Below are 17,046 nucleotides of genomic sequence, written 5' to 3'. Positions count from 1 at the left end.
TTTGATCTATCAGCCTTTTTGTATTCTGGTTCATAATCAGTATGCTGAATGTACGTTGGCAGAAAACAAGTAATCCATACATTTAGGGCTGGCCCCGGAATAAAATGCCAAGGGCATCTACATAGCGCGGGTTTGAGCTGGAGGAGGAGAAAAGTTACCTATGGAACACAATTAAAACTGCAACGCTTGAGGCGACCCTTTAGTTCGCATTTAAAGGGCTCGAAAACCAATACCACAACGTAAGGCGAAAAGAGAAGGAGAAACCTGGCACAAGCGCTGAAAGAGATTATTTATCAGCAAGCAGAGAGAGGAAACAGGGGGAAATGCAAACAAACACAGCTCCGCTCCTGTGCACGCTCCCGGTCAGAGCTGGGCTGGCAGGAGCAGGGAGGGCAATGGATACTCAATGAATCTCCAGATATCGGCGGCTTTCTTTTCCTGTTTGTGAGACAAGCCAGTTTCAGCCTCAAGCACCAGGACTAATGCACACAGCTCCTTACTGCAGCCAGAAAGGTTCAACAGCATCTCCTGCTACACACTGGGCTGCTGCCCTCTCCTCGGTCCCCCCGGCACAGCTCCTGCGGGGACCATCGGGGGTGCGAAAACTCCTTCCTAGAGTAAAAGGTTGCCTCCTACGCTCTGTGCCTTCACATTTACATCCACGTTTGTCTCTCCCTTGTCCGGAGAGACCTAGCAGCAGAGGCTGAGCGCTGCCGCCCCGCAAGACCCGGCTGGCTGGAGCTGACAGCCTCCAGAGCCCACCGCCACCGCCACCCGTTCAGGCTGTGCCAAACGAGGTTCCCATTAGGCAGCAGGAACGGCTCTGCTGCGAATCCCGTCTGGAGAAAAGAGGAGGAGTAGCCAAGGTTATGAGGCGCCGGGACACAACGTGATCCGTCCCGGATCTGCACGGGGAGGCGCTGTACAGTCCCGCCGAGTTAAAATGGAAACGCAGCTAATTGCCTCAGAGCCCTTAAGAGCAGGAGGACACCTGTACAGTCCTAGAATAAACCCTCAGGAAGCTGCACCTCTGCTTTTAACACTAGCCAGGATTATGACATGGTACCACAAACCGACTCCACAGGAGCCTTCCCATGCTGACACAGTCCTTTTTGGGGGTAGCAATATTCAGCAGGGACACACCATTCTTAATTCTCCCCGTCGGAAGGGAAGGAACAGGATTTTCAAGCAACTCAAACTCTACAAGAAATAAGAAGGTTACTTACCGTGGATGTCCTTCCATGCTGCCGAACCTGTTGCAATAAAAACGTTTGTTACTGTTGTATTCCACATACGGGTGATATTTCTGGAGAACAGTTACAGAGCACGTTTGATAGATGAAGGCAGAGAGGATCTGGTGGTAAATCCTGCGAGCAGCGGAGTGATGGGGTGGAAGCCCCTTCCGAATGAGGACCACGTTGCATTCAGGCAGTTTTTTTATGAACACATGCTTTCCCTGTGTCTGGGGTGTGATCTTTCACTTTTAATATTCATAATCTAGATTTTATACCGGATAATTTCTAAAGGAATAAAAAGACAGACCTCCCTCTTTCACTGATGGGAAAAAAAAGTAACAAAGGCCCTTTTTTGTTGTTGTTGTTCTGTGGCAATCCAGTCACTTACAAATGAAATATTCGGGTCACCTTTCCTAAACCATCACCCATAGAATGTCACAATATGCCATATAATATGGTATCCATGCTGAGCACACAAAGAACTGCAATTTTATCAGAATAAATCTCGGATTACTCTAGGATAAGTCCTCTTTAAGATCATCTAATTAACCAAACAGTAACCACGAGACATGCGTCTTTGTTTGCGTTTATAGAAGGACGAATTTGACTTGAACTTTCCTTCAAATTTTTTACTAAATAAATTCAAAGATAATACTAAAGAAAACAAAAGCATGAGTTCAGTCCAATGCTCCTTAAACACGTAATATATTTTAAGAGTAAAATACTAATATTGGTTTTGGGTTTTTTTCTGTAAGCGATTTTTCATCCTTTCTATTGCCTTCCTACTATACCTTGGAAAGTTATTCTACTACAAACATAGCAAGTGCCTCGGTATCAATAGTTCACCAGATAGAGCTCTGCAAGACTGCTTTTGTTAAAGAAATATTTTTGTAGTTCTGCCCACTCCTGAGAGTAGTCAGAGCTTGCGAGGACAGTGGAGTAATATCAGCATTTCATCACTAAACATTCCCTTCCTTCCTTTCCTTTCTATTATATATATTTTTTTAAATTTTAAAAAAAAAAAAAAAAAAAAAAGAATGTCTCCAAATAAGATGTTCCATTAAATCCAGGAATCTCAGCAGCCCGCTTATCCCGGCGCTGCCTTGGCCACCTGAGCTCTACCTGTCCATTTTTCCCCAGGAAAACTGTCCCGCATTGCCAGGCGGAGCAGCGCCGGTTCCCCACTCCCAGGGAGTTTCCAGGGGCACGGAGGGAGCGGAGCGCCCGAGCGGGGATGCGGGGAGCAGACTTACTGCGCGCTGCCCCCGCGGCCGAGGGGACCCGGGAGCGGAGGTGCCTGCACGGCCGCATTCCCGCAGACGGTTCCCTGATAACACTTTCCCGATTACTGCTTCCAGGAACGAAAGCATCTGCACTTGTATGCTCTTAAACTAATTTATGGTGGGAATTATATTTTGGCTTGTCAACTCTCAAGCCATAAAACAAAGTTTATTGGAATCACGTGCTTCTAAGTAGCCACTCAGGACCTATCTCTGTGGAACCATAAATAACGTTCGGCTTTAAACTTTTATTCGCTAAATAAAGGTTCGCTGAATCTGTCCTATTAAACGGGACTGGGTCGGAATAGCGGGGATGGGTGGAAGGTCAGCTCCGCGGCGTTACGCCGGCCTTTTTGAGGAGCATGTTTGTAAGGAAAGCTGCTAAGAGGCAAGTCAGCTCTTCCAAATTGCTCGTGAGAAGGGACCTGAGTGCAGTTCACCGTGGCTACCCGTCGAAATCTTTGTTTACATCTCCTAGGGGACAGGGAAGCCCATCGTCAGGAGAAAACCCAAAGGGTCTGTGGAGAGAGGAGGGTCCTCCTCTCCCTCCTCCGGATGTTTATAGTGTTTTGGTCAGGCGCCCTTGGAAAATGGTTCTGTGCCAGGGGCTGCGGGCTTCCCGGGCACCCGATGGACCTTTGCAAGCGACCAAACTGCTGGAAACAGCGAGGGCACTGGGCTTTGGAAAGGGTGAAAGTGTGAAGCCTGCCACAATGAGATCTTTGAGAACTGGAAGTTTAAGGAGGGTTATAAAACAATAAAAGAGCCCTGGTGTGAAGGGAGCAGGGTGTGAGTTAGCAAATGAGAATTTCAAGGAGCCCGAGCACAGGAAGTCAAATGTCCCTGGCAGTCACGTAGCATAAAGGAACCCGGGCATCAGCTCCCAATCTGTCACGGCTAAAATGAGGGACTAAGAGCGTCAGCAGCTCCTGGTGCCTCCAAGGAGGGGCTTGTCCCTTCCCGAGAGGACGGGGATCCGCGTCCGCCCCGTCGGGGACCAGTCGTGTAGAGAGAACGGCCGCCCCCCCAGGCCGCGGGTGCAGATGTGCCTCCGCCAGGGGCTAAGCTCTGAAAAACGAGCCAACTTCAGCTCCTTGCTGGGTGGTGGCACCAGCTGTCACCAGCCGAGTGGTGCCTGTCCAACGCCAGAGTTAGATGCCTCCTGCTCTGCTCTTACTTAGCCTTCTGAATCTCGCTATACAGGTTTGAAGTTGCCTAAAAGGGGCAACTTAGCTCTTGTCGTACTCTCTATGTGGCTGAAATCACAATTGATCAATTCTTTTTTCCTCCAGAGAGCAAGAAGCATCCTGATCACTTTTCCCGCTGCTTCTTTCCAGTGCGGGATTATGTTGCATTCCGCTATTTTTCCTTGTCCTGTGTCAAGGCTTTAATCATATGGCATCACCACCGTGCTTCATTAATGGCCTAAGCTGGGGGATGACTATTTTTCCCTGTGCCCTTCCCTACTCAGGAGAGCTGGCAGGGACAGGGCATAAGGTGACACTTCAGCAACTCTGTCGGGCGGCCTCTGAAAACCTGGGGGATCAGCCCCAGGCCCCCGGGAGAGGGGGCATTGCCCGGCGCAGGGCTGACTCAGGAGTTGCTTTCAGCCCACACTCCCAGCCCTGGGCAGGAGTATGCGCTCCACGGAGCTGTGCCCTGTGCCCTGTGCCCTGCTCAGTGACCCCGGCCTGGGCTCTGGACCAGACCCTGTGGCAGCCTCCCCCTCCCCCCCCCCATCCCCATCCCCCCATCCTCACTGGGGGAACGGCTCCAGCTACAGGCAGCTGCAAAATAACAGGATACTCGTCCCTTGGGAAGGTGGCAGGAAAGGCTACAGATCGTGATGCGAGGCAAGGGTGCAAAGGGAAGTCCAACAAAACGTGGGAAGGACAGACTAGGACGACGAGAACCACGATGCAGAGTCAGATGGGTTTGCCTCGGGCCTAGCAGCGGGTGCTGGTGGCCGAGGACCAGTGCTGACCAGCCAGAGCCACGGGTGTGCTCCAGCCCTTGTGCCAGAACGGGAGGGTGAGGCTGTGGGAAAGTTAGGAGTTGATGAGTGAGATACAGCTCCCTGTGATCTACGGGCAAGAGGAATGCTTCTGCAACTGAGTAATTCTAGCCCTGAGAAGTTGAAGAAGGAAATCGGAGGGTTTTCACATTTCCTTTTCTGAAATGCAGATGTGAAGGTTGACTTTGAAGCTTTGGTCAGTCCATGCTCCAGGCTTTTATGCGAGTTCTCATATTCTGGGCTGGCGATCTGGAGATGGATAAGATGTGGAATGAAGTAACCCAGTAATAATTGGTTTCCTTCTGGTAATTCTTGAAATAAAAGGAAGGGGAAATTGAATCGCATGTGTAAACCACCGTCGGTCTCCACGCTACTTGACAGACATGGAGACCAGCATCCTACCCCGAGGACCACGCCGCCACGAAATGACAGGCTCCATCTCTGACTTTGAAGACCTACCGAGCGCCTCGATAGCGTCCAACGCGTTAACCCCCTCTGCTTTTATGATAACCCGGCCTTTCAGCAGCCGCCTCGCAGCCCATGCCCTCTCCGGGCAGGGTGTGGGCCTGCGAAGGCCCTGCCCGCAACGCCCGCGGGCTGCCCCGGGGCGGGCAGGGCGCCCGAGAGCCGCGCCCGGCGTCAAACGGGGACAGCGGCGGGGGCGCTCCGGGGCCGCGGGGGAAGAGGGCGAGGAGCGCGGGGCAGGGAGGGGGGCCGGGCGCCGTGGGAGCGTCTGGCAGGGGCAGGGGGCCGGCAGGGTCATGTCCGGGCACGGCTGGGGAAGGTGAAGCCTGGAGGCAACAGGTGAAGCAGAGGCAGGGAAATCTGTCGGGCCCGGGCTTGCAGGAGGATGTGCGGGGCCGGGGGCTCTGCCCGGGGGAAGGGAGCCGGCCGGCAGGAGGGTGAGGGCACCCACATCAAAGGGGCGGGAAAGGAAGAGGTGGCTGCCCCACATCAAAGGTCGGGCCAGTGACCCGGAGGGCCGCGGGGCACTCGGGGAGAGCTCCGCCGGCACCGGGGGGGAGGCAGGGAGTGCGACGGGGCGGGCACGGGTGTGACAAGGACCCGGGGTGGGGTGAGGGGTCGGGAGGCCGCAGCGCTGGAGGCGGTGGCACAACTGGTACCCAGCTGGGGCGCTCCCGAGAAGGGTGGCGGAGCCCCGCGCGTGCTCCTCGCTCGCCGGTGGGCACCTCCCGTGGGCAGGAGGGCAGCCGGGCCTGGGGCCGGGGTCAGGCGACCGGGAGCCCCTCGCCCAGGCCGGGAGAGCGGCCAGGCTTGTCCTACAGCGCCTTCTCCTGGAAGAGGCCGTGGAGACGAAACGCCTGGTAGGGCGGCCAGGGCCTGCCGCGCCCCCGGCGGCCGCTCCGCGCCCCGGCCCGGCCGCCCCGAGGGTGGGAGCCGCTGGCAGGTGGCCCCGAACGGGCCAGCGGGGAGGGCGCCCACCCGCGGGCAGCGGCGGCGGAGCCGGGCCTCGACGGCAGCTCCGGGAGAGAGGCAGGGTGACCTGGCCTCCCCGCGCCCTCCCGGGGTCCGGCTGGTGTCGGAGGCTGCGTGGGGGCTGCGGGATCCCCCTCCCCGCCCCCTCTCCCCGGCTGCTGGGGGGCGGGTGCTGGGTTTGGGCAAAGCCTGCTGCCGATGAATGCACTTTTATTGCCTCTTGTCTCTGGCAGAGACCCTTCCTCGGCGCCCGCCCGGCCCCCGCGACCTGCTGCAATATTTATTGTGCCTCATCTTTTCCTTTCGCTTCCTGTTTTTTCCTCTCCCGCTCCAGCAGCATTGAGTGCCGCACTGCAGTAGAGCCGTAAATACCTTTAACAGCTGCCTGCCAAACGAGGGGTGAAATACTGTCTTTGTTCGGATTTTTTTCTGCCCCAAGAGCTCATAAAACTCCCCGTGAGAGTTATATTTATTCGGGGGAAGAGAAACATTATTGGGAAATAAACGAATCGGCGGGATTTTCTCTAGTTAAAAGCGCAAAACCAACGTGTATTTGTTCCCTCGGTCTTATACGGTTTCCCAGGCCCGCAGTGCACACCACCTGCCCTCGTTGCACCAAACCCGTGCCAGACTCGGGGAGCAGAGGCTGAACTTCTCCTCCAGGCAACTCGCAGCAGCTAAGAGGGAGCCCAACCTGACCTCCCAAGTGGCAGCCGGCGCCAGGGATATCTGGGCACTGCCAGGGAGCTCAGGCTGCCGTTTCCTGCTGCCTGTTTTGTGGTGGTGTGTTTTTACTGCCCGTGCGTCAGTAAAGTGAGGGTTAGAGATCGGCTGCTTCCTTTCGACAAAAAAAAAATAACATGAGTAATAAATTCTGCCGAATATGTTGGGAAACGAAGCAGGCGTGAGAAATGCGCATGTGAATTGCGTATTCAAAAAATTACAGCATACCAACACATCTGCATGCATATAGGTGCTAACATTACATAGATGTATAAAGATATATACAGCTACAGTCCTCGTATGTGACATATATATATATATATATACACATACAGACAGAGTTTGTCATAAATATTTTATAAACACATAGGTATATTTAAGAGCATACTTTTATGCTTTCATGTTAATGAAATAAATGGGGAGGGAGACCAAGAAAAGAGAAAAAGTAAGGAAAGAAGGAAGCCGTTGAGGAGGAAAAAAAAAAAAAAGCCAAAATCCCACATAAACCAGTGGGATTATAAATGGTTATGTGTAACCGTATGTGCCAGCATATGGATCCGCAGACACACACGTGCACATTAGAATTCGTTAGAATATCCTGCTTTTGTTTTCTTCTTTCCCCCCAGGGTACGAATAATTTCAAAACAGCTCAAGGACAAGAATTTTCGAAATTTTTTTTTTGAGAGATTTACAGCCAAGCAGCTATAAAACTGCATCGCCTAGGAGGTATTCTGAGAGCGAAACCTAACGCAATGCATATTTTCTAAGCTACTCTTGAAGACTGTTGCTATGTTGAAAACGATTCATCCCAAATAACCCCGAAGTCCTTCAGCAGTGCAGGGATGTCGACTAGTGCCATCAGCCAAAGGATGAGGGAAAGTCATCCTATCTCTCATCGGGGCTCCGGCTTAGCAGGGAGGTACTTGGGCATGGATTAAAGAAGGATTTATTTTGCGGCTTCAAAATATGTACCTGGGGCACGCCCCACACCTTTCCACCCTCACTGAGTATACTTTTATTCGGCATTTTGCTTTACCGTTAAATTAGTGAGGTAAATGGCGAATCGGTAAATTCCTGCAGTGCAGTGGCAATGGTGCATTTCCATCCTGAACAACGACATAAACACTAAACACCAGGCAGAGGGTTTTCTGCTGCACGATAACATTTTGAAAGGGAAGAGGAGGTGGAAAATATGTGTAAGTTCAAAACAGCATATTTCAAAAGAATATGCCTTCTACAGAGGTGTAATTAAATATATAAACGTACATAGGTAATGCGGACAAGGATCCTCAGGTAATGTAGATACTGTTTACGTTACTCTTCCATCTCCTCTACACGTTTCAAAATAAACCTGGGGTTTGGGTTGGATTTTCTTTTCCGATATCTCTCCCGCCGTTCAGCCCCACCGCGATTCCCACGTGGACGAGCAGCAGCGCTGCGGGGAGCGCTCCCGGCCGGGGCTCCGCGCATCCCGGCGAGTGGGAGCCCGGGGCTGGGACAGCCCTGAGCCAGCCCCCTAGGCGAGGGGCACCGCCGAGCCAGGCCCGTGTGCCCCCCGCCTAACCGCTCCCGGTACAGCGGGAGAAGGATGTGCTAAAGCCGTCACGGAGGGGCGGGCGGGGGCTCCGGGGCCAGCCCCGGGTGCAGCCCGCAGCCAGCCCGGCTCGGCTCCGCTGCCCTGCGCCCCCGTGGGAGCGCTGACCCCGCTTCTCCTCCGAAAACACCTGTTAAGCTTTAAAGTTACGCGACCGCCCTTCCGCCGCAGGGGAAACAAATCACAGCATCACCACACCGAACTTCAGACTGGCAGGGGGACAATACCCCCAAAAAAAGGCCTTGTATTGGAAGAAGCCCCGCGGCAGGACGGGCGCTGCCTGCGGGCCAGCCTTCCGCCCCTGGGCTGGGAGATCGCGGCCCGCAGCGCCTTCTCCGCGCCAGACCGCGTAACAGCCGCATGCACCCCGCGGCGTGCCCGCGACTGCCGCTGATAATAACAACACCGTAATTACAGCAGTAAGAACAGCAACGGCCGTAGTAGCAATAATAGTGATGATAGCAATAGTTAGGGCGAGAATAAGGGTCTGCGAGGGACAGGTGACCATGCGGGGCGGGGAGACGGGGGAGCGGTGCGCGGGCGCGGAGCACCGGCGGCCAGCCCGAGGGGAGCGGGGTGCTTACCGGTTCGCGGCACTGCTCGCCTGCGGAGGAGCCCAGGAGGGTCGCTGTAATCCATTTTGCACCCGCGTAGCAATCCGTGTGCCGGAGGAGATAGCGGCAGTAGGGGCGGGGGGCTGGAGGCTGCGGGCGCGAGGCTCCGCACATCCCCCCGCGGGCGCGGGAGGGGAAGCGGTGCGGGGCCCGGGAATGTCAGCGCGGCGGGACCAGCCGTGGGTTTCGGAGAGCGGGACACAAACATGAGGGCGACTGCCATACACCTCAGCCTAGACAAAGGTTAGGAAAAGAGGGGCTGAGGCTCTCTGAAGGCAGAATGCAGGGGGAAATTCGCCAGGGAAATCAGGAAAAGGCCATGAAAGCGCTCGCTGCCTGCACATGACCAGCCGCAGCCAATGACGAGCCCAAATAGGTCATAAAAAGGTCTATTACCAAGTTGTAAATTTTCTTCAAACAAAAAGGAATTTACTGCAATTCCTTGCGGATTTTGCACATACTGCTTCCCGGCGCCATGTTTCTTTCGCCTGCGCGCTGTGCTTTTACCGAGCCCCCGGTCCCGCCCGCGCTCGGCCTGCGCACCCCGGGCGCGGTGCGGGGTCCCGCGGGGCGCGGGGGATCCGCGCGGGGAGCAGAGAGCGGGGCGAGTCCCCGCGCGGTGCCACAAAGAAAGGGGGACCTCCCTGTCCCCCCGTGTCTGTGTCTCGCCCCAACGAAAGGGGCTTTACCCGCATTCTTTACCCCTGCCCCCCGCCCGGGCCCGAAAAGAAACCACGTTTCCTTTAGCGCCCACTGCTGAAGCCGAAGCCGTCGCCGACCTAAAAATAGTCCGAGCCGCTTCCCCACCCCGAGTGTGCGGTGGCCGCGGGGCGCGCCAGGCGCTGTCACCGCGCCCGGGCTGCTCGCAGCCTCCCGGCCGGACCGCCGCCGCCCCCGCTAAAACCTGCCCGGGGGCGCTGGGGCACCGACAGGGAGAATCCGATTCTTAGAAAGTACTCGAAAAGACTAAAACCGGCCCCGTGTCAGCAGGGACTGCCCAGAATATCGTGAGTGTTTCTTGCTCAATTTTTGTTTCAGGGACTGAGCAGAGCTCTCGATCAGCGGCCTCTGTGCTGACAGTACCTGCCTGGAAAATAGAGCAAACAAAAATAAACACCCCTAAGAACGCAGTGTCTTTTTAACTTTGGGCAGTTGCAGCCCCGTGAGTGCCCGTGCAGCGTGTCCCTCGGCCGCAGCGCCGGCACATGTCGCGGTGGCCCTGCAGCAACCGGAGCGGCTCGGCGTGGGAGCGGGGAAGATCCGCTGAAACCGAAGGCGCGGTACATCCGCGCTGAGGCCGCGATCCGGGCAGCTACGCCTTTTCCTTGGCAAAATACCACTGTTTGCTCCGGAGCTCGATGGCTCTGATTTTACCCGAGGTTTACTGACCGCTCAGGCCAATTTCTGGCTCGCTTTTCTTTTTCTTAGCAGGAATCCAAGTACGAATGAGGGAGAGATTCAGCTGCCAGGCTAAGCGGGGAAACAGCTTAGCAACTACACGATTTTTTGTTTTTCTTAACAAATAAGACAGGGAAGATCCCAGTTACCATTAGGCCTTCTCAAATGATATGCGCACAAGGAAGTCAGATTTGCCTGCGTGGCTGCATTCCCAGTCGGCCCTGGGAGAGCAACACGAACGGAAACTTCGTCAGAAATATTTCAATTTTAATCTGTTTGTCTGGAAATTAAAAACAACCACGGCAGCAGCTCTTTCCCGGACAAATATTAGCCCGGGAGGTGCTCCGCTGGGATGCAGAGGTCTCCGTGATGCGTTTCCCCCCGCAGGAAGCCCGGGTTTGCGGAACGGGGCCCCGCTGCTCCAGCCTGGGCCGCAAACGCGGCGGAGGGAAGAGGCCCGTTCCCTGCCCTGACACCCAACCTGACGGTGACACTGGCAGCGGTTTATTCCCACGTCAGGCGACTGGGTTTCCTTAAACCCGCCACGGCCAGCCCCACATCCTTCCTGGACTAGAGGGTTACCGGTGTATTTATGCAAATCCATGCAGCAAAATGTTTACTTCACCGCTTTGCTGCAGTTTTGCCGCGTTTACAACCTTTAACCAATTACGCGATTAAAATAGACCGAGAACAATAGCTCCGCTCGCTTCCCCTCACTGCGCTTTGCAGGAGTGGAAGCATGCCTGGCTCGGTGGCAGGGAGGGGGAGAAGAAGGGAATCGAAATGAACCAAACCCGCTGTACAAATCCCGAGCCCATGTCCGTTCCCGGGAACGGAGCGCTGGATGCGGGAGAAGGGCCCCCGCATCGGGCGGGCACGGCGGCGGCCGCCGCTTCCCGAGGCCCCTGGATGTGAGTTTCCAAGCTCGGCCCGGGCTTGGAACGTGCTCCCGGCTCGTTTCTTGGGCACATCATCTAAATTTGCCGTCTTTGCCGCAGCGATGGCGCAGCCCTGCGGTTCTCCTCATGGAACCATCACTCGGGGCCGGGGGGGGGGGGGGGGGGGGGGGGAAGGTGGGGGGGACTTGAAGCGGCGGGGAAAAAAATGAAACAGAAATCTTGTTGGGGATTTCTATCCCCCACCTCGCCCTCAGCTTGCTGTTCCTGTAAAGGACGGCTCTCGGCCGTTCTCTCGGGCATCGCGGGCGGTGCGGCCCCGCCGCGGAGAGGGAGAGAGGAGAGAGAAGGCGAGGGGAATTAAATGCCCTGATCGGAGCGCGCTTCTCTTCGCGAGGATGCGAGGAACCGGGCCTCAGGCTCCTCCCGCGCTGCCCGCGGCCTCCACTGGGAAACGCACCCGAACCGTACCGTGATATTTTGAGGGAGAAATGCCATTTTTTTCCATTTACGCATAGTTTGACACCACAGACCTCTGCAGCCCCACGCAAGGCCACAAAACCTTTGCATTTCCCTGCTCGTCCGCCATCCACAGGTGGAGGCCCGGCCCGGTTTGGTGGCGGTTCGCACTGCTCGGGAGGAGCCCTCGGGACCGGTCCCGCTCCCCCAGCCGGGCTGGCGGCGGAGGGTCCCGACGGGAAAAGAGCCGTCCGGCGGGTCGGGGGGCACGAAAAGGCAAAGGCAGGGCCCAGGGGCACGGGTGGAGGGGATCCCCGGGCAGGGCCGGAGGACAGGCTGAGCCCGCGGCCCCGCTGAGCGCTGGCCCGAGCCCGGCATCCTAGAGCCCCCCCCGAAATGTCAGTAGCGGAGACGGGGTGTGCAGGCGGCAGGGAGTGAAAAACAGGTTTTGTATCCGATGTGCCATTCCCAGGCCCCTCCGAAACACCCAGCGTCGGAGGAAGGACGGGGAAAAGCGCAGGAGAGTTAGTCCAGACGCGGAGGGGGTCCGAGGGTCACTGAAGGAGTGGATTACAAAACCAGCATCAGGAAACCACTACATTTTCTATTTGAATAGAATCGGTTTATTTTAATCAAATATCAATACCAGAAGGTTAAATATATTTCTAAGATCTTTTATTCAAAATTATTAAATTTATTTAATTTATTCAACATTAGATAAGAACAAGAATTAAAACAGTACAAGTGCACTTGTCTTGATTAATAAAGCACTGTTAAATGTCTTGCTTATTGGTATTTATTATTAGGAAGTTTACGCCGTTTCCCACAATCACCGTCTTTTAAGATTGAAAAAAATATGCATTTTTATATATATCATTAGAAACGTACTGCTACAAACTCTGCATCGAATCTCCGAAAGAAGCAGATGAACTGTTAAATCTAGAGAGTGTTCTGGATATGGTTAAAACCAAAACAAAACAAAATGAAACCACAAACAAATTAAGCACCAGAAGCAGAGAAATGTCAAGCGGACGGACAGGGGGTCACTTGTCCCACGGCAGGACCACGTAGAGGAGGAGACGGCCCTAGGTGTCAGGCTATGGCTCTGGGTATTTGTTGTTATTGTTTGTTTCCTGGTTTCTTTTTTTTTTTTTTTTTTTTTAATAGACATTCACAAAGACTTTTAGGGCAAAATTTAATTTGTCTGGCCTTCAGCTCCGTCTTCTTCCAGATCATGTGCTTCCTTTTTGGCCTCCCCTTCCTTTCCCTCCTGTCTGGAAGCGGGGAATTTGTCCTTGTTGTTCTCTTTTTTCCATTTCATCCTTCTGTTCTGAAACCAGATCTTTACCTGCCTCTCGGTGAGTCCTAGTGCGTGGGACACTTCGATCCTCCTCTTCCTGGTCAGATAGGGGTTAAAGAGGAACTCCTTTTCCAGCTCTAGAGTCTGGAATCGGCTGTATGTTTGTCTTCCTCTCCTCCTACCCGGCGCTGCTGTTTAAAACAAAGACACAGGATTTTGGAGATTGGTGTGGTCGTTCAAAACAAGGCGCAGACAGGGAGAGTCCCTCTCGGGTCCCTCTGGAAATCCCTCGAGAGAAGCCCCCGCAGAAACGCAGGGAGAGAAAGCAGAGGGCACGGAGGAGTCTAGAGCTTTACACACGGGTGCGGGAAAAACAGCATAGCAGATGCACGAAGCGCCTCAGCTCTCCCCCTGCATCGGGGTTTGCGGAACGGAGATTACGGGGTCACTTTATTATCTGGGAACCGGCCCCGTACCCTTCCCGTTGGGGCAGCGGCGGCGGGAGCCGGGCGAGCGTGTCGGTCCGAGGCTCCTGTCGGGGTGGCAGCCTTCTGCGGAGGTTTCTGTTTGCTCACTGCACCGCTCTATGGTCGCGAGGCACCGCAACGATAAGAATTGCGGGAGAGGCAGGGGGAGAGGGAGGCAGAGGCAGGGAGCGGGAGGCAGTGAGGGGGGGGAAAAAGCGGCAGGAGGAAAAGAAAGTTTGAAATTCAGACGTGAGATGGAAGCAAATTTTTGACTGCGTCCAACCTTGTGGTCTCATCCAGGGAAACATTTGAGCAGGAGACGACCTCTGATTTAAGTGGTCTGGTTCCTCGCCAATATTAGCACTGGACGATTTACAGTCAGGATATTGTACCAGCTCGGCCTCTTGCTGTGTCGTAAAAATCTGCTGTCTCTGTAAGTTATCGTATCCGTAAAATTTAGCGGGCTCCCCGTGACAGGTAACCCCGCTGCAGGGGGCAGGAGGCGGAGGCGCGGCGGGGGGAGGAGGAGGCGGCTGGTAGGCGGCCGCGGGGCTCCCCCCGGCCGGGTGGTAAAAGTCCGCTGCCGCGCCGCCGCCCCCCGCCCCGCCGGCGTGCGGGAACCCGGCGGCGGCCGCGCCGTTCCCGTAGAGCAGGGCGGCGGCGTGGCGGCCGCTCACCTCGGGCGCGAAGTGACAGTCGTAGTACGGGGGATGGAGGGGCTCCCCCGCCGCCGCCGCCGCCGCCGCAGCCGCAGCCGCCGCCGCCGCCTTGTACTTGGAGTACAGCGGGTTGACAAAGTAGGAGCTCATCGGGGAGCGGGGGCGGCGGGCGCGGGGCTGCTCTCCCGCCGCCGCCGGTGCCTCACGCCGCGCTCATCCCGCCGCCGCCGCCAGCCGTGCGCGCCCCGCTCCTGCTCTCCGTGTATGTGGTGACCAGGGCTGGAATATAATCGCTCCCAAAATGACCTGCCTCACTGCTTTTACTATTTCCTATTAGGCACACAGCAGCCCGCGCGCGCACACGCGCACACACACACACACACACACACACACACACAGAGAAACGCGCCCATGAGCTCAGGGGGGACTCTTGGCTTCAGTTTACATGTGCCGCTCCTCAGGCGAGAAAAAAACCCGGTGCAGCCCTGCCCGGTGCAGCCCAGCCGCCGCGGCCCCGCTCCCCCCCCGCCGGGGCGCGCTCGCCGGGAGGCGCAGCCGTCCCCGCCGCGCAAATCCCGCGCAGGGACCGCGGGCGCGCAGCCTGGGGGGCGCTTCCCGGGGCTCGGGGCCTGCGGCGAGAGCCGCAGCGCGGCCTGCGCAGCCGGGACGGGCGGAGACCCGCCGGGGGAGCCGGGGGTGCGGGCGAGGGTAGTAAGGGGGGGGCGAAGGTGCGCTGGCCGAGCGCCGGTGCCGGCGGACCCTCGGGGTCATGCGCCCGCAGGCGAGCAGAGCGCTGGGAAATGAGATGCGCGTTTACCCTTGACGCCGTGCACGCATGGCTGAGACTCCAGGTTAATTGATACTAAATGGGAATCATGCCTATGAATATACTTTCCACCATTTCACCCTTGGTGGACGTCATTACCGAGGCAGAAAGAAGGAGGAAAGAACAAAAAATAAATGTGTGGGTGAGCGGTTTATCCGCTCTCTGCGGCTGGAGGGGAGGGAGGCGCTGCCCCGCTGCCAAAGCACCGTGTCCGGTCCTCTCTCCTCCGCTTCGTCCTGCAGCGGGAACCACCTTTTCGGACAGACACCCCCAGGAGCTCGAGTCTGCCCTGTTTTTGAGAGAGGCGAGAAATGTAGGTGAAATATAATACGTGCCCCGCCAGGGCCACGTGTGACTGTCTGGTGTGAATTGACAAAAAAATATTTCTCTTTGCATAAAAGGCACGGCAGCTCCTTCCCCACCGCCCCCACCCCCTCCATGCCCGTTAACTCGCTTTGTCTGGGGATGCTGCCCGGCAGCCCGGACCCGCAGGAAGCCGGGGAGGCTCGGGGACCCTCGGGCAGCGGGCGGGGAGGAGGGGGTGGCAGGGCCCCGAGGGGTCGCAGGGGTTTTTGGTGCTACGAGGACAGAGATCAGCGAAATCCCATATCAAGAGAGCAGCGGGAAGGCAGGAGGCCAGGGCGGGCGGAACGGCAGCGCAGAAACGCCGTCTGACCCCGCGGAGGGACGCGGAGTCCACGCCAGGGACGCCGCCGGGCCCCTCCGCCCGCTCCTCCCGCCGCGCCCCCCGTCCCGCGGGGCAGCGCCGCCAGCACCGCAGCCGCAGGTCCCGCCGGCGCGGAGGGCGGTGCGCGGGGTGCGGAGAGCTGCGCGGGGAGCGGGGCGCAGCGGCGGCGCTAGGGTGGAGCGCGGGCGCCCTCTGGCGGCGCGCGGCGGCGGCGGCACCCACTGCCCGCGGGGGCGGCTCCGCCAGGAGCGCGGGGGCTCGGCGGCGAGCGGCTCTTCCTCTGAGAGCTGTTTGCTAATTGGTTTTCTTCCTTATTCTTTTCTCTTTTTTCCTCTTTTTTTCGCTTTTTTTCTTTTTTCTTTCTTTTTTTTTTAATCTTTTTGTTTCTTCCTCTCCCTTTTCCTTTTTTTTTTTTTTTTTCTTTTTCCCTCCCTTTTTTAGGTCGGTCGGAGTTCACAGTGCCATTTCCTTGGCCCATTTCTGTGATCCTCTTTTATTTTTTTTCCCAGTGCTATAATTAACTACATACAAAGAATGCGCCTCGTTTACACATGGCAGCCAGGAAAGACGCCTGAGCTTTGAAGACCGCTGCTATCGCGTTTTCAGTCATGTTTCCCCACATATTACACCATGAATTCTCCATGTGTGGTAGTTTCGGAGTTATACTTTTTTGTCTCGAACATGTTGTTTTGTTTGCCTGTGCATTTATGTATTTATGGATTGATTTATGTAAACGAAAGTAAAGATGAATCTTTGTTCACCCCCCCCTTCATCACATACGCCTGTGAATTATTTGGTATCATGCGTGCGCACGCGACTGTGCATATGTACAAACATATATTAACACAACCAAAGGGTAGGGACTAAATTATTGTTCAGTTTGACACTAAAACTCATTTCCATGGAAGAACTGTGTTTCGCCGGCCGACACGTTTGATTTTCTTTCTGCCATTTTGAAATGAGCACAGAAACGGTTAAACACAGCGAAAAGGAAAAAAAGAAAAGAGGGAAAAAAAAACCCCAAAACAACAAATATTCAAGGTAAAATCTGTCAATCTGCCTGAAATAAAATATTAAAAAGGCTTGGTGGCATTTTCTTACCAGACCCTGCGCTAGCATCAGCATTAGTGTCGTATGGCGAGAATATTGTTTACGTGTTGTTAGCTATAGATCAACCCCTTCCAGGGTTATTTTCGAAAACATGGAGACGAACGCCATAGGTTTCATCAACAACAGCAACAGAATACCCCGAAAAAATACATTTCAACAAATCAGCAGACTTTGTAAAATCTCTCAGCTTCGTGACCTTCGGGTCTTTTTTGAGTCTTGTTGCCTTGGCCCAACGGTGACATATTGTAATTTATAGTCCGAGATTTTAAGACCTGGTTTGTCTGCATTTTTTGGCTTTTTTTTTTCCCTCGAACAAACACAAACATCAAAATAAGGTGGTTTCAAA

General features: G+C 55.4%; 1 protein-coding gene across 3 annotated transcripts; it reads right to left on the bottom strand.

The window, feature by feature from the left end:
• Positions 1 to 12,308: 12,308 nt before the first annotated feature.
• HOXD8 (homeobox D8) lies at positions 12,309 to 14,374 on the bottom strand. 3 transcript variants are annotated; one of them, XM_054070712.1, is made up of 3 exons: positions 14,095 to 14,374; positions 13,701 to 13,848; positions 12,309 to 13,141 (listed from the first exon to the last, which is right to left on the bottom strand). In XM_054070712.1, exons 1-3 carry the CDS (start codon positions 14,224 to 14,226, stop codon positions 12,846 to 12,848), a joined length of 576 nt encoding a protein of 191 aa, XP_053926687.1. In that variant the 5' UTR covers positions 14,227 to 14,374; the 3' UTR covers positions 12,309 to 12,845. The 3 variants fall into 3 exon arrangements, with proteins under 3 accessions (XP_053926687.1, XP_009553973.2, XP_053926686.1); XM_009555678.2 differs by having other exon boundaries at positions 13,701 to 14,374; XM_054070711.1 differs by having other exon boundaries at positions 12,309 to 13,138; positions 13,701 to 14,374.
• Between the last annotated feature and the right edge of the window lie 2,672 nt (positions 14,375 to 17,046).

The sequence above is a fragment of the Cuculus canorus genome, chromosome 6 (assembly GCF_017976375.1).
Source record: "Cuculus canorus isolate bCucCan1 chromosome 6, bCucCan1.pri, whole genome shotgun sequence".
Taxonomy (NCBI): Eukaryota; Metazoa; Chordata; class Aves; order Cuculiformes; family Cuculidae; genus Cuculus; species Cuculus canorus.
The sequence above is the reverse complement of the archived record's forward strand: the minus strand, read 5'-3'. Positions and strand labels throughout refer to the sequence as shown.

What these genes read in the sequence shown, in the direction of transcription:
- HOXD8 (XM_009555678.2), bottom strand. Translation starts at nt 14,226, where the DNA reads ATGAGCTCCTACTTTGTCAACCCGCTGTACTCCAAGTACAAGGCGGCG. An exon ending in TCCCTGGATGAGACCACAAG is followed by an intron (nt 13,142 to 13,700) that starts GTTGGACGCAGT and finishes TGTTTTAAACAG; the next exon opens with CAGCGCCGGGTAGGAGGAGA.